We start from the raw sequence: 24,628 nt of genomic DNA on the forward strand, positions 1-24,628 counted from the left end.
TCTTTATTTGAGTCAATAAGACACAAGAAGTATTGCATTTTGTTCAAAATATCCAACCTTAGTCATACCCTAAGTTGATATGTTGGAAGTTTGTTTTCCTTTATGGGTGTATTACATTTCTTTGTATGATTATATTATGAACTTAAAGGGAAAAAAATTGACAAGGAAAATGGCTGTTGACCATTGCAACATTTTTGTTTTTATTGCTCCAATAAACTAAAAGAAAAAATAGCAATCTAGTGAATGCCCTGTACTTTGTAGGGGTATGTAGAGGCTAGATTTCTACTAGAGGCTAGATAGACTACTTATGGTTTGTTTTGAAGTTTATACCATGGGGACGCATAGATCTGCATTTTGTTCTGTTTTGGGGCAGCCATATCAGCCCTGTTTTTTAGTGTTAGAAATGTGTGAGAAAAACCCCAGTGAGGGTTGAAATGCCACACATACATTGGGGAATTACACTACCCTATAGCTTTCTACAGCTGTATTATAGCACTTTATAGCTTTCTACATCTGTTTGGAGTGTTGTTTTCCCTTATGTTTGTACTGTTATACAGGCATGGCCATAAGAATACTCTATTAGAAAATGACTAGCAGATGGTCTAGAATAAGGTGTGAGGTGGCCAGGGAATATGTTGTTGTCTGGGAAATCAACAGCTTAGTAGCTGACATTTTGTACCTTTCCTGGTGCTAAATAGAAAAAACTAAATTATTGATCTAATCAAAAGCAACAATCACTGAACCAGAGACGACCCTAAGAAAAACATTTCACATAGAGACTACCCTTGAGACTTCAGTAACACAGGGATGTATTTATTTTAAGTTGGAAAAAAAATCATTTTTAAGGACAGTAAACAGAAAGCCAACTAATTCTTACCTTACTAGCTCCTGGAAGTAAATGTAATTTTACATATGGATCAGCCAGTCCATTGTGGTCCATTGGCTTTAGGCCCTTTAAAAACAATAGAAGTTAAGGTTATAAAAACAATTTACACAGCATGGATTTTCTGCTTGAATTATTAATTATTATGTTACAAATGCTACCATGGTAACTAAATAAAACGAATTACTACATTTATAATAATAACGCTCTGTTTGATTAATATAATAAAATTATGAAACTCCATGACCATCATACAGTATACAGTGCTATTCTTTGCTATATGAAAAAATGACATTAATTTTTTATTGACATAAGGGAATGTGTCATCGAAAAATAACATGTTAATCGAAATTTTTGCAAACAATTCTGAAATTTTGCAGTTTTCATTTTGGCCAGTATTCCTAAAACTAAGATGATATGATACTTCCTGTTTGGTCGGTGATGATAAGGAGGAGGCTGCTGGAAAGTGAATAGTACAGCATTACAGTAAAAGGTATAGATAACACAGGTTTTTGCTATAACTTTTTTTTCCGTCCACAGACCTATATGGAGGGCTTTCATTTTAAAGGAGTGGTCTTCTGAAAAGTATTTTCTGTCCGTTGTGTCCCGGCTGCAAGAAAAAAAAAAGGAGTTTTAACTCACCTTCCTTCTTTTGCGTGCACGGATTGTCACACGGCACTCAGCCTATCACCGGCCACAGCAATGTCCCGACTTGGCTAGTGATAGGCTGAGTGCAGTGTGATGATCCGAGCACACGGAACAAGGAAGAAGACTAGACCAGAAGATCGGACAGCTGTAGCAGCGCTAAGGGTGAACGGAGGAAGGTGAGTGAAAGTTTCTTTTCTCTTTTTTTTTTTTTTGCAGCCCGGGCGCAATGGACTGGAAATAGTTTTCAGAAGACTACTCCTTTAACATAACCAAATTCTGGCCTTTGGTATTTTAATTTTCATTTTATTTTAGTATTTTATTTTTTTGTGTATATATCTTATATCTCTTGGTCTAACCAGTTTTTGCATATTTTTATGGATAAAAAAAATTATCTTTTTTTTTTCGTACTGTGTGCACAGACAACCACTTGCCTATAGACTTACATGGAGCATATTCATTCAGCAAAAATGGATGCAAAATACACTGTTAGTCTTACTGCCTTTAAGCTTAATGGAAAAAGTTATAGGTTGTCATCTGATAAACACCACCAGCAAGCTGCATGCCTCAAAGAGAACTTTTTTTTACTAGTTTAATAACTTAAAGGGGTACTACAGTGGAAAAAGTATTTTTTTTTAATCAACTGGTGCCAGATTGTTAAACAGATTTGTAAATTGCTTCTATTTAAAAATGTTAATACTTCCTGTACTTATCATCTGCTGTATGCTCCAGAGGAAATTATTTTCTTTTTGAATTTCCTTTCTGTCTGACCACATTTTTCTCTGCTGACACCTCTGTCCATGTCAAGAAGTGTCCAGAGCAGGAGGTTTGCTATGGGGATTTGTTCCTGCTCTGGACAGTTCCTGACATGGACAGAGGTGTCAGCAGAGAGCACTGTGGTCAGACAGAAGAATACTCCTTTGTAGTATACAATAGCTGACAAGTACTGGAAGGATTAAGATTTTAAATAGAAGTAATTTACAAATCTGTTTAACTTTCTGGCACCAGTTGATTTTACATGTTTACACGTTTTCTTGTTTAATAATCTGTTTATAATTGTATTGTCATGCCTAATTGCCCATCCACCCTAAATGGTGAATTGACAACTTGGAGCCGGTCCCTGCCTGTGCTAAAGTGCAGTGGCATAAAAACACATAATATAAATAGTCGGTAACAGGCCAGAAAAGAAACGGAAAACTACTAGACAACCAGATATACCAAACAGGATACAAATACTAAGAGGGCAGAATATGAACAGGCAAACTGATAAGGAAACAAAGGACACTGTTCACACTGGGACACAGAAAAAACAAACTGGACACCCCACTCCACAAAAGAAGTAGCCATTAATAATAAAGCCAAATAGACTACTGGCCAGTGGGCACACTCCACCGTGTGGTCAGGATGCTGGCCCACTAGGAAACAGAAAAATAAACAGGACCTAAACACACCTAAACAGAAAAATACAAAAACAAATAAACGGACATTACATGTATTGACAATAATGTTCATTGATATAAATATTTTGAAATGCACTTCAGTGCTCAAAAATCCAAAGCAGGTTGCACTAAAATGTTTTGTTATATTACTGCATGATGCTTTTCTCCTGTGTCAACCTTTTACATTTTTGACTGCTTTTTCTTTTAAATAACAGTTTTAGTAGCTACAAATCTATTATTTAGTCACATTGCACTCAGACTTTATAGAAGTGTATAGTTACTGCTATCTCAGGTTTTTACTTTATATTCAAGACTTGGCTCTCTGGCACCCTGGGAGAAAAAAATGTAGAAAAATCTTGAAAGACATAACCGTCAATCTGATTTAAAATATCACTATATGAACACTGTTATTGAAATAACCAAAAAGGCAAAGCTTAACAGGAAAGTTAGGAATGGTTAAGTGTCTGATGGAACAGAGAACCGAATGGAATGATGAAGAATTTGGAAGCATGAAATCCAGTTTCTGATTAAGAACAGTTGCTTTGAACTATAAAGATTTCCAGCCATAGTTGTTAAATGAATGTAAAATAGATCCAGCAATAAAAATATACAACTGGTAAGCGTCCAAACTTATAACGCCTTTAAGGCTATATTGCTATTCCTTATTTTATTAAACACCAAGTCTTTCTATCTATTCCTCTTTTATTATTTACAAGGTTTTTCTTTTTTTGTTGTTATTATAGTTGATTCTTGAGTTGTATGCATAGAGATAGATACACAGGATTTTGTCAGGTGAGGGGTATCAAAGCTATGGTTATACAAAAACAGAAAGTACACATACAATACAAATAAAGTGGGGGGTTTGCATCTCCCTTCCTTCACTTTACTTTCATTTAAAAAAAAAAAAAAAAAAAAAAAAAAAGACAAGTACAAACTGGTGTTATTCAGACAAACTCATTGACTAGTGACATCAGTAGTGCAACAATATTAGCAATTTTACTTCTCAAGGCATAACAGCCTAAGTTTCTTGGGCATCACAAACAAAATAAAGTAAACAAATTCTAAAAGTATTTAACCCTTATTTTCGATTTAGGATCCTGTTTTCTTCATACGAGTGTCCCTTCACATAGGACAAACACCCTATTGATACTGCCAGCATTTGTCTGGTGACTACTTCCTATGGGCAGACCCGACCAGGTCAAAGTTTAAGGGAAGCATAAAACTGGTGTAGGCATGGCGATTTTGTGACACTATGCAATATTTTGAGATACTCGGTCGTTTCAAAGTAATCATAGTTTAAAAATGCATCTGGAACCAAGGTATCTAGTCCTCGAGGAGGGTCCTGGCAGCTACTTTCTTCCCTGCTGGCTTGAGTGATGCATCTCTCTCCCTATCCACTGCTAGGGAAAGACGTGTCACGCAAGCTGTCCCAACCGGGAGCAGCCGTGGAACTTGCCCACATTACTAGTTACCCTGGTCCTGCTGGCATTTTTAAACTATTATTACTCAGAAATGCCCAGGTATCTCAGAGTATTTCATATTGTCCTGGGATTGTGATGTCTGTGCCAGGTTAACTTTAAACTAAATTAGTGCTCTGTAGGCTGTCTCTCACTGCTAACTCTACTAAGCCCAACTACGGCCCACCTACCATGTTCCTCCTATGACAACTATGGAAAAGTAAGAGGATATTTGAATCCCATATCCATATATTTGAAGTCTCCAATCTATCCTGCCACACTACAGTCCTTACACTACAGTGCTAACTTCCAAGACCATTTTACCCTATGTGGGGCAACCAATTCTCCCTGTCTTCCTAATTTTCAATCCAATGTAGCCATTTAGGGAAGGGGTCATTGCCTATGAATAGCCAACATTTCAGATTTTAAAGTAAGACATATGGTTGAGATCAAAGAATGTGGGTTCAATGGGTGCTTGTTTGAGGGATGTTGATGGTGATTCATAAAAGCAGGTCATTTACATTGGTGATCCACGCTGTTCAGTAGCTTGCAAAAATCTTGGGGTCTTAGTCTCAACTTGTGATGAAAAATTGCAGCCAAAAGGTAGGTGGGAGAAATTAAATTCCTCCACTAAATGTGTAAAAATCTCTGTAGGTGGCTAAAAAGATGACAGGCAGTTGGGATGGGCAGGAGGCTGAAACATAGCTTGACCATAGCAGATGCTTATTGGCTGAAATTTCTCCCAGAGCCATGGTTTGTGGAAAAGAAAGTAAAGTCACTGATGGCCCATTATTGCTTATTACTCGATCTTAGTATAAAGTCATTTACTGCTGTCTATAGAGGCAGCTGTGTGGATAGGTGCGACTGGAAATACTGGCAGCGGTACTGGGCACTGTAGGCTGGAGAAAGTGTTAAACTAATAGATGCTGCATTTCATTGGGCTTTGAAGAATAGGAAAGCATAATTTTTTAAATTTTTCTGTCTCTTGGGATGTATGAGGGCTCATTTTTTTGTACTGTAATCTGTAGTTTTGGCTTAGATGGGACTTTTTTATCGCTTTTCTGATATATGATGTGACCACTAATCAGCCATTTTGGTGTTTGGTATTTTTATAACTTTTTGTTACTAACTGCACAGCATTAACTATGTTATTTTTCAACAGTTTGGACAATTCCACAAGTGGAGATACCAAAACTGTTTATTTTTTCTCTTTAAAATGTTTTTTTTTTTATTGGAAAAATGTGAAAGCGGAGTTACCGTATATACTCGAGTATAAGCCGACCCGAGTATAAGCCGAGACCCCTAATTTCAACCCAAAATCCCAGGAAAAGTTATTGACTCGAGTATAAGCCTAGGGTGGGAAATACCTCATCCCCCCCTGTCATCATCCAGACCCGTCATTAACATCCTCATCATCATCCCCTTGTCATCATCCCACACATCCCCCCTTCATCATCCTCTTATCATCCCACACATCCCCCCTTCATCATCCCCTTATCACCCCACACATCCCCCCTTCATCATCCCCTTGTCATCATCCCACACATCCCCCCTTCATCATCCCCTTATCATCCCGCACATCCCCCCTTCATCATCCCCTTATCATCCCACACATCCCCCCTTCATCATCCCCTTATCATCCCGCACATCCCCCCTTCATCATCCCCTTATCATCCCACACCCCCCCTTCATCATCCCCACCCCCCTTCATCATCCCCACACCCCCCCTTCATCATCCTCTTCTCATCATTCGCCCTCAGTGGTCTTCAACCTGCGGACCTCCAGAGGTTTCAAAACTACAACTCCCAGCAAGCCCGGGCAGCCATCGGCTGTCCGGGCTTGCTGGGAGTTGTAGTTTTGAAACCTCCGGAGGTCCGCAGGTTGAAGACCACTGCGGCCTTCAACATCATCCAGCCCCCTCTCACCCCCCTTTAGTTCTGAGTACTCACCTCCGCTCGGCGCTGGTCCGGTCCTGCAGGGCTGTCCGGTGAGGAGGTGGTCCGGTGGGGAGGTGGTCCGGGCTGCTATCTTCACCGGGGGCGCCTCTTCTCCGCGCTTCCGGCCCGGAATAGAGGCGTTGCCTTGACAATGACGCAGAAGTACGTTGGCAATGAACGCACCTCTGCGTCGTTGTCACGGCAACGTGACTATTCTGAGGCCGGGCCCGAAGCGCTTAGAAGAGGCCTCCCCGGTGAAGATAGCAGCCCGGAACCAGTATCCCACCGGACCACCTCCTCACCGGACAGTCCTGCAGGACCGGACCAGCGCCGAGTGGAGGTGAGTACTCAGAACTAAAGGGGGTGAGAGGGGGCTGGATGATGTTGAAGGCCGCAGTGGTCTTCAACCTGCGGACCTCCGGAGGTTTCAAAACTACAACTCCCAGCCGATGGCTGCCCGGGCTTGCTGGGAGTTGTAGTTTTGAAACCTCTGGAGGTCCGCAGGTTGAAGACCACTGCGGGTGGGGGAGTTCACTCGAGTATAAGCCGAGGGGGGTGTTTTCAGCACGAAAAATCGTGCTGAAAAACTCGGCCTATACTCGAGTATATACGGTAATAAAAAATAAAAAAAACTGTTTTTAAGGCATTGTAGAAGGGCTAATTGGCCATCCAGCAGATGTGGCATCTGTCATTTAGCTCTTTAAATGCTTTCATCACTATTGATTGTGCATTTAAAAGGTTATGAGGGATGAGTGTTGGCTGACCAAATTTACTGTGTATGATGAACACTCCAGAAGGGGTCAATAAGTTGATTTTATTACATTTAAAAGTTATGCCTAGCGATTGCGATTAAAATGGAGACCCCCGATGGTGGATAGGTGTTTCAGATTTCGGATGTACACCTATCAGCCATTTATGGCATATCCTGTGGATTTACTATTAATGTTTAAGATGGAAATACCTGTTTACTACAGTTTGATATAGACATTTATGGTTATGTGGATTTTGAACCCCTTAAGGACTCATGACGTACCGCTACGTCATGAGTCCGCTCCCGATCTATAACGCGGGGCCACGGCATGATCGGCATTGATCGCGCTGCAGCGCGCTATTAACCCTTTAGACGCGGCGTTCAAAGTTGAAAGTTGAAAGCATGCCGGCTAGCTCAGGGAGCTGTTCGGGATAGCCGCGGTGAAATCGCGGCATCCAGAACAGCTTACAGGACAGCAGGAGGGTCCCTACCTGCCTCCTCGCTGTCCGATTGCCGAATGACTGCTCAGTGCCTGAGATCCAGGCATAAGCAGTCAAGCGGCAGAATCATCGATCACTGGTTTCCTATGAGAAACCAGTGATCAATGTGAAATATCAGTGTGGGCAGTGTAAAAGTGAATAAAGATCATTTAACCCCTTCCCTATTAAAAGTTTGAATCACCCCCCCTTTCCCATAAAAAAAAAAAGTGTAAATAAAAATAAACATATGTGGTATCGCCGCATGTGGAAATGTCTGAATTATAAAAATATATGGTTAATTAAACCGCACGGTCAATGGCGTGCGCGCAAAAAAATTTCAAAGTCAAAAATAGTGCATTTTTGGTCACTTTTTATATCAAGAAAAAATGAATAAAAAGCGATCAAAACATCCGATCAATGCAAAAATGGTAACGCTAAAAACTTCAGATCACGGCACAAAAAATGAGCCCTCATAGCACCCCATACGCAGATAAATAAAAAAGTTATAGGGGTCAGAAGATGACAATTTTAAACGTATACATTTTCCTGCATGTAGTTATGATTTTTTCCAGAAGTACGACAAAATCAAACCTATATAAGTAGGGTATCATTTTAATTGTATGGACCTACAGAATAAAGATAAGGTGTCATTTTTTACCGAAAAATGTACTGTGTAGAAACGGAAGCCCCCAAAAGTTACAAAATGGCGTGTTTTTTTTTCCAATTTTGTCTCACAATGATTTTTTTTTCCGTTTCGCCATAGATTTTTGGGTAAAATAACTGATGTAATTACAAAGTAGAATTGGTGGCGCAAAAAATAAGCAGCATATGGATTTTTAGGTGCAAAATTGAAAGGGTTATGATTTTTTAAAGGTAAGGAGGGAAAAACGAAAATGCAAAAACAGAAAAACGCTGAGTCCTTAAGGGGTTACATTTCTTGCATTGTTCTTTAGGCAGAATCAGCACGATGCAGGCTGTCTACATTCTTCCCTGCAGTGCTCTCCTATCTGCTAGAGGTTTACTCTAACCATGTTGTTCCTTTAAGTAATCTGTAATGCATCTTCAAATTTAAAAACCTATACTTTTATCTCTATTTAACATTGCTTGCTTTTTTTTAAATAAAATTGCTCGCTTTTCATCAGCAGCCCCTTTATAATCTGCCAACAGCAGACAGAATGCCAGTTTTAGCATTCTTCCCACAGACTTGCAAAGCTTGACGTACGAGCAGAGAAAGCTGGTCTGTGCATTAAAAACATCTATTAACCTGCAAAGAAACTGAATCACAAGGATAGGAGGCATTTTTTATTCTCTACAATGTGCACTGTATATTTAGTTGCCAGATACAGTCTAAAATTCTATTTCGATCCACTCAAAATGAATGGTGTCTGCCCAGTTGCACATAAATAATGAGTTGCTTGAAAACAATGGCTGAACACAACGTTATTCCTGCTAGAACCTACCAAATGAATATGCTGTAAAAGCCCTGTGTGTGCACTGTAAGTAGGCTATAACCTCAATCACTATTCCAGCAAGAGGGCTCCCGAGATCTAATTGAATTGTTACACCTGGAAAATGGAACAGGATGCTCAACAGGCAAATAGCATATTCATTCTTATCTCCTCATTTCTTCCAGGGTTGACTTTTCCCAGGTGGTCTTTTGTAATTTCACATCTGACCCCAATTACTCTACAAGATTATCCTGTGTATTGTGGATCCTCTTAGAGGTAATATGAGACATTAGATGTACATTTTCATAGCACCTGAAACTTCTACACTACATAACAGATGTAATGGAATATCAGCAGCAGTAATCATTGATACTTCTTGTAAAGCCTGAACCTGAAATAATGGGGCAACGTTCTAACCGCAAAAGCTCTGCAACGGGGATTGCTGTGAGATTGTCTCTACTGCTTATACTCAAAGCACAATAAAGCTCTATCAAACGGAAACTATGCTACTGAGACCCAATTGTGAACATACAATAGCCTTTAAGAATTGATTTGCACTAAAATTTATATTCCATTCTTTTAAAGGTAACACTTTGGTCTAGAGTTTAGCACACCTGCCTTACATTCAGGGGCCCAAGTATAGGGCATGGAGAGGTAGTTGCTGTGTTGTAGGACCTGATGTCAAAACACCAGGCTATGCTGGAGGAGAACATAAAAACTATTCCTATTCATGTACATGTGTGCAGAGTAGTTTCTATGGTGACTTGTACATGTGGAGCGTGGTTCAGTATTCCAGCCTTAGTGAAAGCAGCTTTGCAGAATAGCACACTGCCTGAGAGGGAGAGAAACTGCCACAGAAGCTGCTTTGCAGAGAGGGAGGTAGCCTGCCACAGAAGCTGCTTTGCAGAGAGGGAGGTAGCCTGCCACAGAAGCTGCTTTGCAGAGAGGGAGGTTGCCTGCCACAGAAGCTGCTTTGCAGAGAGGGAGGTAGCCTGCCACAGGAACGGCTTTGCAGAGAGGGAGGTAGCCTGCCACAGAAGCTGCTTTGCAGAGAGGGAGGTAGCCTGCCACAGAAGCTGCTTTGCAGAGAGGGAGGTAGCCTGCCATAGGAGCTTCTTTATAGAGAGGGAGGTCGCCTGCCACAAAAGCTGCTTTGCAAAGAGAGAGACAACCTTCTACAAAAGCTGATTTGCAGAGAGGGAGGTGGCCTGCCACAGGAGCTGCTTTTCAGAAAAGAAGACAATATGCCACAGAGTCTGCTTTGCAGAGAGGGTGACAACCTGCCACAAAAGCTGCTTTGCAGAGAGGGAGACAGTGCTTCAAAAGCTGCAATACATAGATCAGCAGAAGCTTTGCAGGGAGTAAAATGGCATGCTATTAAGGCAAGAAGAAAGATATGGTCTGATTCCAAAGGCCCAAGTGCAGATTTTAATCTGCATGAGTATTCTGGCAAAACTAAGACAAAGCCTTGAGCTAGCCTGCAACAACCAGACCAAATATTACAGGTACCTGGCATATATAGCCACTAACAGAGGGAAATACAGACCTAAGCTATTAAGGAATTTGTCCAAGTAACATTTGCCATACAATTCTAAAGACTGTACCAGAAGGCAGACTATAACCTATTGCTGCAAATAACTAGTGTTGAGCGGCATAGGCCATATTCAAATTCGCGAATATTCGCGAATATATGGACGAATATTCGTCATATATTCGCGAATATTCGCATATTCGTTATATTCTCGTTTTATTTTCGTATATGCGAAAATTCGCGTATGCGAAAATTAACATATGTGAAAATTAGCATATACAAAATTAACATACGCGAAAATTCGCATATGCGAAAGTTAGCATATGCTAATTTTCGCATATGCGAATGTTTGCACACCAGTCTCACACAGTAGTATTACAGCCTTCTTTACACCACACAAGCTGGAAGCAGAGAGGGGTGATCACTGTGATGTGTACTGTGAGGAAAAAAAAAAATAAAAAAATAAAAAAATACGAATATTCGTAATTACGAATATATAGCGCTATATTCGCGAAATTCGCGAATATGCGATATTCGCGAATAATATTCGAATTGCGAATATTCGCGAGCAACACTACAAATAACATAAAGACTGATTAAACTTTTATTTTTCCATCCACATACCCATATGAGGGCTTGATTTTTTTGCAGGACCAAGTGCACTTTAAAATGACACCCTTCATTTTACCAAATAATGTACAACAAAAAAGTATGGGGGAAATTGAAGAGAAAACTGTAATTTTGCAATTTGGGGGGTCCTGTTCTCACGCAGTGATTAGTGGTAAAAATTACAATACCCAAGTTTACTAATACCCAAGTTTTTACAATTAGATTTTTTTATTTTATTTAAAAATCTAACTTTTTTAACAAAATCAGAGGGGGCAGGCAGTGTAGATGCACTGATATTATACACAGGTTCAAATGGTGTAGTTGGAATGTACATGCATCCAATTTATTAAATGGGCATGTGAAAAATATGGGGCTAGTACATTTTTTTTGAAATTTCACTTCAGAACACCAATTTGTATAATTCCTTCTGTGCTATTTTTTCACCTGTGTGACTTTTGTGCTGTCTGCAGCCAGTTTTGTAAGCTAGGTCTGGGCTGGTATATGTTTTTGGTGTAATTGAAGGCATCACAACAAATCTGTGACTTTTTGCTTTTTGAGGAAAGACGCGCTTCATAAATCTCTTACCACTGCAAAGTGCAAAAGTCACGTAGAGAGTGAAAGTCAAAAAGTCACACACTTTTTGCGCAACTGCAACAATGTTGTGACAAATCTACAAAGAAAAATCTGTATAAGATAAATTACCCCAGCATGTTCAAAATTTCCCTATTACCCCTCTAACTTTTCAATTTTCTGGCCTGTTGGACTCGTGCCCACATGCACTCTTCCCACTTTAAGTACAATACTAATCTGCTCTCCATATAACTCTGCCTAGCACTACCTATTTAAAGGGGCACCCCACCCCTAGGCCCTATCTCCGGTCCAGCACCACAGCATTCTGTACACGGAAGCTTCCGTGTTCGTGATGTCACGCCACACCCCCTTTATTCATGTCTATGGTAGAGGCTAGTACATAGCCTTTGGATAGGCGATAAGATGTTTAGTGGTGGATTACCCCTTTAAGGCTGCTCACCTGTGCCTGAGCAACATTTTGGTTTATCTGTTATTTAATCTGGCATGTTATTAGAAATCCTGTGTATGACTGCGCCTGATTTCTCAGCCTCACAGACCCAGACTGTTGACACTGAACATCTGCCATCTATTATGACCTTTCTGCCTTTTTCTGACTATATTGTCTTGCTATATGTTCAGCAGAGGCGGCCCTAGACTTTGAGAGGCCTTAGGCGAAACCCGAACATGAGGCCTTCACTGACACTTATAATTAAAAAAAAGACATACAAGCTGCTAGAAGGCTGCTGTGAAGCAAGATGTTGCAGCGTAGTGTCAGTCGGCAGCACCCGGGCAAGACAAAGTATTGTATGCCCCTGCCTGTGAATGTAAGAGTGTGGTAATGCATACAGTGTGTGCATCCCAACTCACCAGTGGTGCACACAGGAATTTCTCAAGGAATTGGGTTTATAAAAATATAATATACAATAATAATAATAATAATATATTTTCAAATATCCTACCTACAGTAAAAATTCAAAAACCTCCCCTTAATTTTCAAGTAAACAAAGTAAAAAAAAAAAAAAGCATAAACATAACTGATATATGTGACACTCCTTTACATTGAATATGTATAATTACATTACTGCTATATGTAGTAAAAAAAAGGGTGATAACATGTCACAATATACAGTATATAGTAATGTGATCCCCAACCCCCATGCCCTAAATTATACAGTGTACAGTAGCATCACATATTGCTATACACAGTGTATGGATGGGGTTACATATCACTATTTACGGTATATTTTGATATTATCACCCTTGTACTACATATAGCAGTTAATGTGTGTCATCATCCCATAAACTGTATACAGTGTACATGGATTCAAACACGCTGCGGATTCTGTAGGCGCTATATAAATACAATTATTATTATTATTACTGTATACAGTGTACAGGAGTATCACATCTCTATATGCAATATATATTGATATGTGATTCCCCCATAGAGTGATATGTGACACTCCTGTACACTGTATATTATGGGGGGGTTAGATATCAATATATGCAGTGTTCAAGAGAAAGGGGGTCACATGTTGTTATATACTGGCTGCCAGATCTTATAGTTGTCAGCAGGTCTACTGGGAGGCTCTTCCTCAGCAGCATTGGTGCCGGCACTGTCTGTGCATGGAGTGGAGCTGCAGATAGAACAGCTTTACTTCCTGCAGCTCCTCCCCATCAGCCTTTCTCTAGTCCAGTACAGCTCTTGTCTTTTGCTAGTGGCCCCGTGTTCCCTTCCCTCTCCCTGCGAAAAAAATGCCTTTTTTCAAGTCTGTCTGCCTGTCATAAAAAAAAGCCTTCTGCTGCTGCCCCCCTTGCAGCCAGTGCCCACCTTGCACCGGGTAGGGCGAGTTAGGCAGCCACGAGGCCCCTGCCAATGCGAGGCTTTAGGCAACTGCCTAACACCCCTAATGGTAGAGCCACCCCTGCTGTTCAGGATCTATGCTTGACCCTGACTTGACTCGACTCGCCTTGCCTTGCCTTGCCCTTGGTGCCTCATACAGGTGTCTCCTATAAAAATAAAAAGAACTACTTCTGAACTATGGTGACATCACTTGGTGAGTATGCAGACACATTTATGGACTTTCAAAGCTCAGAAAACTTTAGGGCTCAATTCACACTGCTCTTGCAGTGTTTGGTCCTTTTAGACATATATGTTGAATTATTGCTCCATTATTCATGCACTTTAGTGGAGTAGCTGTGACAGCTTGCAGAAAATCAATTGCGTTGGAATTAAAATATGAACTCATTTTCAGAGCAGTTAGCTGTTTCATTGTGCCCTATTGATCGACATGATTTCATAATGGATGTAATACACTATTGTCGGAATTCTTCCAAAATATCATGCTACCCTGCTTGCAATACAATTACTTGCCGAGGGCTTATTTATTGACAGGATAAAATGAGCTTGCTTAGCATTGTTTGTTTTCCTTAGTTCTAATTTCACATATGTTATGTTTCCAAAAAATCTGTCCTGATCAGTAAGTATAACATACACTTAAAGAAGATGAAATGCTCTGCAGAGATTCCATATATTACATGCATGCATATTTTAGCATACAGAACATGCATTAGTCATCACATTATGTGCTAGAATTACACCAAAACCTAATGACCCATTATTCTGGTAGATACAAGCACCATCTAGAGTCAAGAATTAAAATGATCAGCAACATTTGTTCCCATTCCATTGATCTTTGTGACCTAACCTAATTTAGTATGTAAAAGGCGAAACCAAGCCTGAAGACGTTAATCTTACTGGAGGCAATGAGCATGCAGAGATGTTTCTGCAGCACTACCAGGGCTGATAATTTTACTATATTTCCACTCATGAGAGGATAACATTACACTGGCTGCCTATATTATTGGATTTCTTCATTTATGTAGCCAGATAAAGATACAGCTGGGATGTATTTGTCATGTGTCCCAAACCCTCATGCTGTTTGTTACATACTAAAGGGGTTTTACAGGCAGAGAGGGGCTTTGGACAAGTGTCTCGGGATGCAGTAAAAGTAACATAAAATTATACTGGTTCATGTGTCATTTTTTGCAGGCAGGATCAATCGTACAAGACAATTAAAAGTACAAGACAATATTAGAAACTCTGTACTATATCTTATTAGACAAAAATTCTCTCTTCTCCCCTTACAACGCTACTTTCCCATCCCCAACTTCTAATCTATTCATCACTAAAGGGACTCCATGCACTGGAGTTAAGAAAACTTTCAGCTCCACGGAGAGACCAGGTTTTCCTGCCCATAAAATAGTGGAAAAGAGGTGTGAGTTGGAGAGAGGGGTGAGAGAGAAGGACAGGAGGTTCAGGGAGAAACACAGACAAAAATGCTGGATGCTCTATAATGTCATCCATGCTGCTGCTACTTTTGGGGGTTTGCTACAGAGAGGTACATGTAGGAAAGCAGGATCCCCTGTTTTCTGTGTAGTGTATAGAGGCTAGTCTCCATATACTATGGAGCTGAGCCCAGGGAAGCTGACACTTAACATGTCATTTTAAATTTGTTTCATTTTAAATAAGATTTTAAAATGTTTACATTTTTCAGGATCTGGGTGTTCAGCACCCCACCCATTGAGAAGGAGGAAGGAGAAGCCCTTGGCTAAGTGATTCTCTCCTGATCTCGCTAGTCACTGCACAGGATGGGCTTTATAGTAAGTCTATGGAGTCCATCCTCTGCTGTGATAAGTGAGATGGGCCAGGAAGCAATAAGACAAATGCTTTTCTCATCTAGTCCTGGTTACTGGTTGGGAGTCTAAACATACAGACCCCAAACTTTCAAAACTTTTGACATGCCTGTTTGAAAAGTTTTTCTTTTAAGTGACAGCCTGCACAGGGGTAAACCATTGGTAAAAAGGCCACATAGAAATACTATCATGGCCAAAACTAGAGCTAGTTCAGGTGTAGCAATTACACTATACAGTATATGTGATTAATAAAAATGATATCAATACATAGCAACATAGGGTGTGTTCACACCTTCAGAACCCAAGGGGTTAAACGGTTCTGACAGTTCTCTCTGTTTTTGTTCTTGGGTTACACCCAGCTGCCTGGACGGGTCAGCTGACCTTGATGAGAGCACCTGGTATGGGCCTATTTAAGCTGGCAGCCTGCTCTCATACCTCGCCTGCGATAGAGCTCTTACTCCTAGCTAGAGTTTGTATTGTACCTTGAATTTCTGGCATATTTGACCTATTTGCTCCGCTCTCTGACTCTTCTCCTGTTTCTGCAATTTGGCATGTTTGTAATATCTTGGTATTGACTCGGCTTGTGGACTGTGACTTAAAGTGTGTGTATGTTTCATTATTATAGTTAGTGTGTGTGATTCCATATAGTGTCCCGATCTCTGTCTGTAATGTAAGTTTATTTTGTTGAGGTTTGACTTCCTGCACGTATTCAGGCAGAGACTGTCACCGTGGTTGTGGACCCGTCACCTAGGGCAGATTCGCAAATAGGCAGGGCAAGTGGGAGGGGATGAGTTTAGGCCTTCAATCTTCCCTGCTCATACCTGAAACACACCTTAAATTTCTGTAGCAGTACCAATGCCATGCCATGTCCATTAGTATGAGTAAATAATATTTTTCAATGTGTATAGAAGAAGTAGCATTAGAAGGTTGCTTGCTTATTATTACTTTTTTAATGCTAAAATAACTACTATTTACGTTATGTGACTTGACAAAGCATCTAGTGTACAGTAGATCCCATTAAATTAGGCTTTTAAGAATGTGTCCTCAGAAAATTACCTATTATTCAAATCAAGCATTATATTTAAAGATTTTTTTTATGTTTTTTCAAATGTTCAATTTTTTAATCTATATTTTAAAAATAATCTGGAAATCTTGTAGTTTTTATTCTGACCAATTAAACTAAGCTGAGATTTCCTGTTCTGTACAGATCATTCCCAGCAATGTCCTCCTTATCATCACAGACAGGATTACAGTGAAAGGTGACACCAGGGTATAGATAACAGAGGTAGACACAATAGCTATTGTTTAGAGATCAGCATTTTCCTCCCTGTAAAATAACCTCTAAAAAAGTCATAGAGCATGCTCTACTAATGGGACAGCTGCATATTGTTGCCTGTGCCAATGGGGTTTGCTGTAAAGCATATCTCTTAATGCTGCTAAAACAGCTCAGGCAATTTGGCTGTCCACATAATAATGTAGAAAAAAACGATACAGTCAGAAATTAGCAACAGATTAGAAAAAAGAACATGTTTTAGTATCTGTCTCTAATCTGTAAAATTAAATGAAGCAGTGTCCAAAATTTTTTGGTTTATTGTGTGCTAAAATGTTGGAACATGGACTATTCTGTAAAAGCTGCTCCAACATTTGCAACTATTTTTTTCCAATTCATAATTTTGGACTGAAAGCAGAACTCTTTGACCTCTCCAAGGTTTTTTAATATGTCACCTGCCAATTTATGGAGCATATTTTGAAAGTCAAGTTGTGTACCAGATGAAAGATTCCTTTAAATATGGTATGATTCGACAAAATTATAGAACAAAACTCTGAGTGCTATAAAAGTATATATAGTATAAACAATGAAAAATTACGGACGTTATTTAGAGAAAAAAGCATTGCTTCTGATTACTGTAATGACATCAATATTTATCTTTATGATTGTAACAATTTACTTATTTACAAGAATGGAATGTCTAAATAGGATTATATATCTATATTCAGATTAAAGGTTAGTAGTGTAACTGTTGACAAGCTGTCAACTGGTTCCAGTAGACTAGTGTTCAAATTTGAAGATGGTTTAAAGGGAATCGAACTTTATAAAATCTCGGTACCTAGAGATGTCTTGCCTCACTCGGTAATGAGCAGAGCGGGCTGTCACTCCCTAAATCGGTTCATCTCGGAAGATGGGGAGCCAGAGAGTTCCGAAGTAAGGGATGGGTCCCTTTCTGGAGATCATGGGAGGTTCCAAAGGTTGGTCCTCTGGCAATCAGACATTTATCCCCCATCCTGTGGATTTACATAAGTTTTACATAACCAGACAACCCCTTTAACTTCAAGTGTACTGGAAAAAGATGCACTAAATTTATTAAGAGGCCCTGCGCTCCAAACTTTGAAATCTACTCCAGCCATTAGCTGTTGTAGATTTCTGACATAACTTACGCCAGTTTGCACTGAAGGGGTGAAGGGATTAAAAGTCACACATTTTTGGGCAAAATTAAGTTTGTGCAAAAATTGGCGACTTTTGTACGCTAGAATACTAGCTGCCACCCAAGGATAATAAATCATTTCCCCCCATGACTTATGTACAATGGAACAATGTGCAGTTCAGTCCTGGCCCCCTTTCATCATATTCTTCATAGCAGTAATTGGGGGAGATTTATCAAAGGATTTAGACAGTTTTTCGTGTCTAAATTTGTCGCACAGAAAGTCGCAGTCTAAATATGTGCGACTTTTCTACGACTTTTGCTTTAGAGGATTTTTAGTACATGATGCCTTCTAGTCTATTTTAGACAGAAAAATGCATTGGTGCTGAATTTATCAAAAGCGACTTTTCAGCGACAAGTCACATTGGCTGAAAGTACCCGAAATGTCAGACCATGCTGGAGCAGGTTTAAATACAAGTATAGATAGTATAGATAGTATAAGTATAGATCCCAAAGTCCGTGCGCAAAATTTATCAAGAGCCGTGCGCCTTTTGATAAATTAGGCGCACAATAGACCAGACTAACCCTCTGTAGTTTGGTCTATATTGATGCGGGACATAGACAACTTTGATAAATCTCCCCCATTCTATCCACTATTATGATGTATGCCACTGACCTTCATTCTGCAGCAGGATAAGTATATATACATTATACAGATTAATATGCTAAATCTAAACACATTTTTAACTACAGAACTTCTAGAAGTCTCTTTCTATGACTACATACATACTTATTGCCAGATTAGATGTTCTGTTTCTCTTAAGGGGAACAGACTTACGTCCCTTACCTTTCTGTAGTAAACTTTTGGCAGCTTCCCTCATCAGATAGCAGATGGTAAGGGTGAAATGTTAGCAAGTGGATGGGAAGAAACAAAAAAGACAGGAAAAAATGAAGAGAGAAAGCATGAAATGAGTTGTGAAACAGTAGAATGAAGACATGATCACCAAACAATGCAATGTGCTACAACACAGGGAGACATACAGTACAACAATGCTGATGTGTACTGCTCATGTGCTGCTATAGTCAAGCACTAATATAATTTGTAATGAACACATTATGTGCACTTACCTCTGGTGCATAGGTCACATATACCAACAAGTCAGAACAGTATAAACAGAAAGTATATATGGCTTCCTGTCTGAGTTTCTACACACACACACACACATATATATATATATATATATATATATATATATATAAAAATAATGTTTATCTGTTATATGCAAGATAAGTAGCAGTATGCTTGGTGTGTCAGTGCTTTGTGGGGTGCACATATAGTATGCTGGGCAGCCCACCTGGTAGAATAGTATGGGCATCACTAATAGGTTGTAAGCCAGCAAAGTGCACTACACACCATCATGTAACATGCACCCTTGTATATGCCTTATCTGTGTGCAACTATAACATTAAGCAGCTACCCCCCCCCCCCCCCCACAAATAGCAGGTGTGTGAATGGTTGTTCATCAGTAACTTGTATCTGTTTGACCTCCCCTTATATAGCATCGTGGCTGATCTGCATCATAGTGGGAATAGGTGTCTAACCTGCCCTCACTGCTCACTACTTTACTAGTATAATGAAAGTCAGATTTGATTGACAGGTAGTGAAATGTGCGCTGCCATGTACCTCACCCGTCAGATCACAGGGAGTCTCATCAGAGGAGCAAGTCAGTGCTTTAGACTGGATTACCATTTCCAGCTTGGAGAAAGAAAGAGCTGCTTCATTGCAGTGTGGACATAGAACTGTGTATGTGAGTTCAGCAGGCACTGACATATTGGTAAAAGAAATTCAAATTTCATGATATTACACAGCAATAAGAGTAAGTCCTATAAACTTTATGTGTGAATATCGCTATCCTTTTAAAATATGCAAATATTTTGCTTGCAACTTCTTACATTGGAGAATAAAATACCAAACTGCTCATTGTCAACTAGTGACTAATATGATCTTAATGGCTATATTCACTCTCCGTATTTTTGAACATGGTTTTGAATTGGAGTTAGTTCAATCTGAAAAAGTCAGTATGTAGTTTAATTTCATGGCCATAATTAAAATAGCAATAACATTAAGTGCAAGGGAATTTATAATGGGCCATATATGGCCAGTTATAGCCCAAATAACAGCTGGTTTGCAAATTGCATGTTGAAATAAAAATGGCTGAAAAAAACAGCTCTAATGCCAATTCCAATGCCAGAATTTTTTTTTATGAAACTGTAGACTCATTTTGCTTGTAAAGTAGTCTTTTCTGAGCACCAAAATACAGTATATGAACATAGCCTCACTCTTACCTAAAGGTTGTGATTATGCAGTTACAATTGTTCAGTTACTATGCTTTGTAATAGAAAGGAATGTAAGCATAATACTATGCAAAAAACAACTGCTGTGATCACGAAGAGTATAAAACTACACTGCTCAAAAAATAAATAAAGGGAACACTAATAACAGATCCAAGATCTGAATGAATGAACTAATCGTATGAAATACTTTTCTCTTTACATAGTTGAATGTGCTGACAACAAAATCACACATAAATTATCAACAGAAATCAAATTTATCAACCCATGGAGGTCTGGATATGGAGTCACACTCAAAATCAAAGTGGAAAACCACACTACAGGCTGATCCAACTTTATGTAATGTCCTTAGAACAAGTCAAAATGAGGCTCAGTAGTGTGTGTGGCCTCCACGTACCCGTATGACCTCCCTTCAACGCCTGGGCCTGCTCCTCATGAGGTGGTGGATGGTCTTCTGAGGGATGTCCTCCCAGACCTGGACTTAAGCATCCACCAACTCCGGGACAGTCTGTTGTGCAATGTGGCATTGGTGGATGGAGTGAGACATGATGTCCCAGATGTGCTCAATTGGATTCAGGTCTGGAGAATGGGCGGGCCAGTCCATAGCATCAATGCCTTCCTCTTGCAGGAACTGCTGACACACTCTAGCCGCATGAGGTCTAGCCTTGTCTTGCATTAGGAGGAACCCAGGGCCAACCGCACTTGCATTTGGTCTCACAAAGGGTCTGAGGATCTCATCTCAGTATCTAATGGCAGTCCGGCTACCGCTGGCAAGCACATGGAGGGCTGTGCGGCTCCCCAAAGAAATGTCACCCCACACCATGACTGACCCACCGCCAAACCGGTCATGCTGGAGGATGTTGCAGGCAGCAGAACGTTCTCCAGACTCTGTCATGTCTGTCACATGTGCTCAGTGTGAACCTGCTTTCATCTGTGAAGAGCACAGGGCGCCAGTGGCGAATTTGCCAATCTTGGTGTTCTCTGGCACATGCCAAACATCCTGTAAGCACAACCCCCGCCTGTGGACATCGGGCCCTTATACCACCCTCATGGAGTCTGTTGCTGACCGTTTGAGTGGACACATGCGCACTTGTGGCCTGCTGGAGGTCATTCTGCAGGGCTCTGGCAGTGCTCCTCCTACTTGCACAAAGGCAGAGGTAGCAGTCCTGCTGCTGGGTTGTTGCCCTCCTACGGCCTCCTGGACATCTCCTGATGTACTGGCCTGTCTCTTGGTAGCGCCTCCATGCCCTGGACACTATGCTGACAGACACAACAAACCTTCTTGCCACAGCTTGCATTAATGTGTCACCTGGATGAGCTGCACAACCTGAGCCACTTGTGTGGGTTGTAGACTCCGTCTCATGCTTCCACTAGAGTGAAAGCACCGCTAGCATTCAAAAGTGACCAAAACATCAGCCAGGAACCATACGAACTGACAAGTGGTCTGTAGTGACCACCTGCAGAACTACTCCTTTATTGGGGATGTCCTGCTAATTGCCTAAAATTTTCACCTGTGTCTGTTCCATTTGCACAACAGCATGTCAAATTAATTGTCAATTAGTGTTGCTTCCTGAGTGGACAGAGTGATTTCACAGAAGTGTGATTGACTTGGAGTTGTGTTGTTTAAGTGTTCCCTTTATTTTTTTTGAGCAGTGTAGGATGAACCGTAACTGCTTTTTCTTCTTCCGTTTATAAATACATTTCGAGCCAAGTTTATGTGTAAGCTCATGGTTATCATTGTATTATCCTTATCTTTACAAGCCATGCAAGGATTTATCTATATGGAGGAAAATATATTCATGTTGCACAGTGAGGTTTCCACAAGGTAACATGGCATACGGTACATTTTAGAGGTTTATTTCACAGTGAGAAATTTCCTGTGAGAGATTTACCGATTCTTTTTATTAACAGCGATGAAAAAAAATATAGAGATGTCACCTATTATTATACATATTTGCAGAATGGAATGGTTTGTAATATTTAAACACAGATAGCACAAATGGATCCGATGTACCACTGTGGAAGATGATGAAAGCTGCACCAAGAAGCAGAGTCTAAGGAGCTGCTGGTTTTCACCAGAGCCCGCAGCAAACGGGAAGGACTTGCTGCGGCAGGCAAACACCCAGATCGCTACCCCTTATGCGGCTTGCTGTGGCAAGGTACAAATTCATAAGGAAAGCTCAAAGTCGGGGACTGGCAGATAGGTCAGGGCAGGGGGCAAGGTTCAGTGGTCAGGAAATGTAGCTTTAAGCTTCCTGTGCTGTACCTAAGTGCAGCATCAGAATACAAGCGCACACACTGTAGTGATGTCAGACAGGGGCGGGACACCTCCAACGCTGCACAGGACAGGAAGCGGATATAATGTCAGACGCCGCTGACATGTGGAGACAGCGCAGAGTAGCCGAAAGCCTCGGCTCCCTGCTGGATGCAGGTGTGCTCTGCTTCTCATCTATGCCATATTAGAGACTCTGAGTACACTGCAGAGCGGCTTTCCCCCACAGCCCTGCTTCACTTTACAGGTGGAACATGCAGTAATAGGAATATTTCTGTATGTTTTTCCTTTAGGTTATCTGAACGTACTTACGCATGTTTGTGAGTAGGACTGCATTGGCATGGGGGGATTTTGGCCAAATTTAAAATACAATGATTTTGTGCTTTTGTTCCCATTTTATTTTCCAGGTTCCAGGAGTCTCACGGCCATACTGCATATCCTTTGTGATGGGTTATATTATATTTAAAAAGGCATACTTTGCATCATAAGTGGCCATCCCTCCAGGATAAAATATTATGCAATTTTATGTTACTAATACAATAATTGCGCTGTTTGATATCTGTAACTAGATAAAAGGTCTCTGTGGTGTCCGTGTCGACGGGACATTCCACTGAGTTTTTCTATATTGGGTTACCCCTGAGGACGTCGCTCCATTGCGACAGAAACGCATAGGCTACCTACTAACTGCTTTTTGACCTAATGATATCTTGGTGCATTGCTATAGGTTACGCCCAGGGTTCTAAATAATTTGGACCCTTGGTGACCTTGGTGATATTATTGTGTATTTTTGGGGGATTTATTTACCCTAGAATATATTCGGCATTTGTGTACATTTGGACAATACTTGTCCTATTTTAGTAAAATATATTAAAAGCTAAGTATTAATTATTCTCCCCTGAACTTTTCTCTCCTTACTGGGTTGGAAAATTCCTTTCACAATTATTTTTGGGAGTTATTTCTTCACTTTTTTATTTTGGTCCTCGCTGCTGGATCCGTTATGTAAAAGCAGTTTATATCTATGCAATGTTTTTGTAGCCTCAGAATCCTGGTGGTTATAGGAAAACTCCGCCCAAGATAACAAGTAGGCCCAGTCATCCTGCCGTGCAGAAACAAAGTGGCGGGGGTATTGCCCAAGAATTTGATTCACCCTCTCAACCTGGCCGTTGGTTTGTGGGTGATAAGCCAAGGAGAAGTCCAATTTAACCTTGAGACGAGAGCAGAGAGCCCGCCAAAATTTGGAGACAAACTGGACCCCTCGGTCAGAGACTATGTGTAAGGGCAGGCCATGTAGGCAAAAAATATGCTGGAAGAATTGGTCTGCCAGCTGTTGAGCAGAGGGAAGTCCAGACAGTGGTACAAAATGTGCCATTTTGGAGAAACGATCCATGACCACCCAAATGACTATGTTGTTAGAGGAGGTAGGAAGATTTGTGATGAAGTCCATGGCAATGTGTGTCCAGGGTCACTCTGGGATGGGCAAAGGTTGTAAAAGGCCTGCAGGCTGAAGATGTGGAGTCTTGTTACGGGCACACGTTGCACAGGAACGGACAAAATCAGAAACATCTCAATCCAGGTTCAGCAACCAGTAATGTTGGGAGATGAGCAGAATGGACTTCCGTACTCAAGGATGCCCAGCCAGTCCGAAATGTCCCTGTTCAAGACTTTAACTCTAAGGCATGTAGGTACAAAAGACTTCCCCAGGGGAACATGCTGAAGGTCGACTAGCGTGGCCAAAATCAAACAATATGCCGAGGGGAGGAGTCCAGGCCCACGACATCGGAGGCCCTAGAGAGAGCATCAGCTTTGACATTCTTTTCTGCTGGCCAAAAATGGATAAGAACATTAAATCTGGAAAAGAAAAGAGACCATCTGGCCTGCTGGGGATTCAATCCCTGTGTGGACTGTAGATACAAGAGATTTTTATGGTCTGTGCAAATATTGACATGATGAGGAGACTCTTCCAGTAGGTGATGCCATTCCACGGCGAGCTTAATGGCCAAGAGTTCCTGATCTCCAATGGAAAAGTTCTACTCGGCTGGTGAAAATGTTTTGCCCCTGGGGGTCATTTGGAGCAGGCCCGCACCAGCCCCTACAGAAGAGGCATCCACCTCAAGGAAGAATGGTTTTCCTGGGTCGAGT

General features: G+C 40.7%; 1 protein-coding gene across 1 annotated transcript in view; it reads right to left on the reverse strand.

The window, feature by feature from the left end:
* Positions 1 to 24,628, reverse strand: part of DOC2B (double C2 domain beta) — a 740,104-nt gene that overhangs the window by 371,500 nt on the left and 343,976 nt on the right. The window contains exon 3 of the mRNA XM_056556880.1: positions 878 to 952. Coding sequence (XP_056412855.1) covers positions 878 to 952 — 75 coding nt within the window. The remainder of the gene's footprint in view (positions 1 to 877; positions 953 to 24,628) is intronic.

This window comes from Hyla sarda, chromosome 2, assembly GCF_029499605.1.
Source record: "Hyla sarda isolate aHylSar1 chromosome 2, aHylSar1.hap1, whole genome shotgun sequence".
NCBI lineage: Eukaryota > Metazoa > Chordata > Amphibia > Anura > Hylidae > Hyla > Hyla sarda.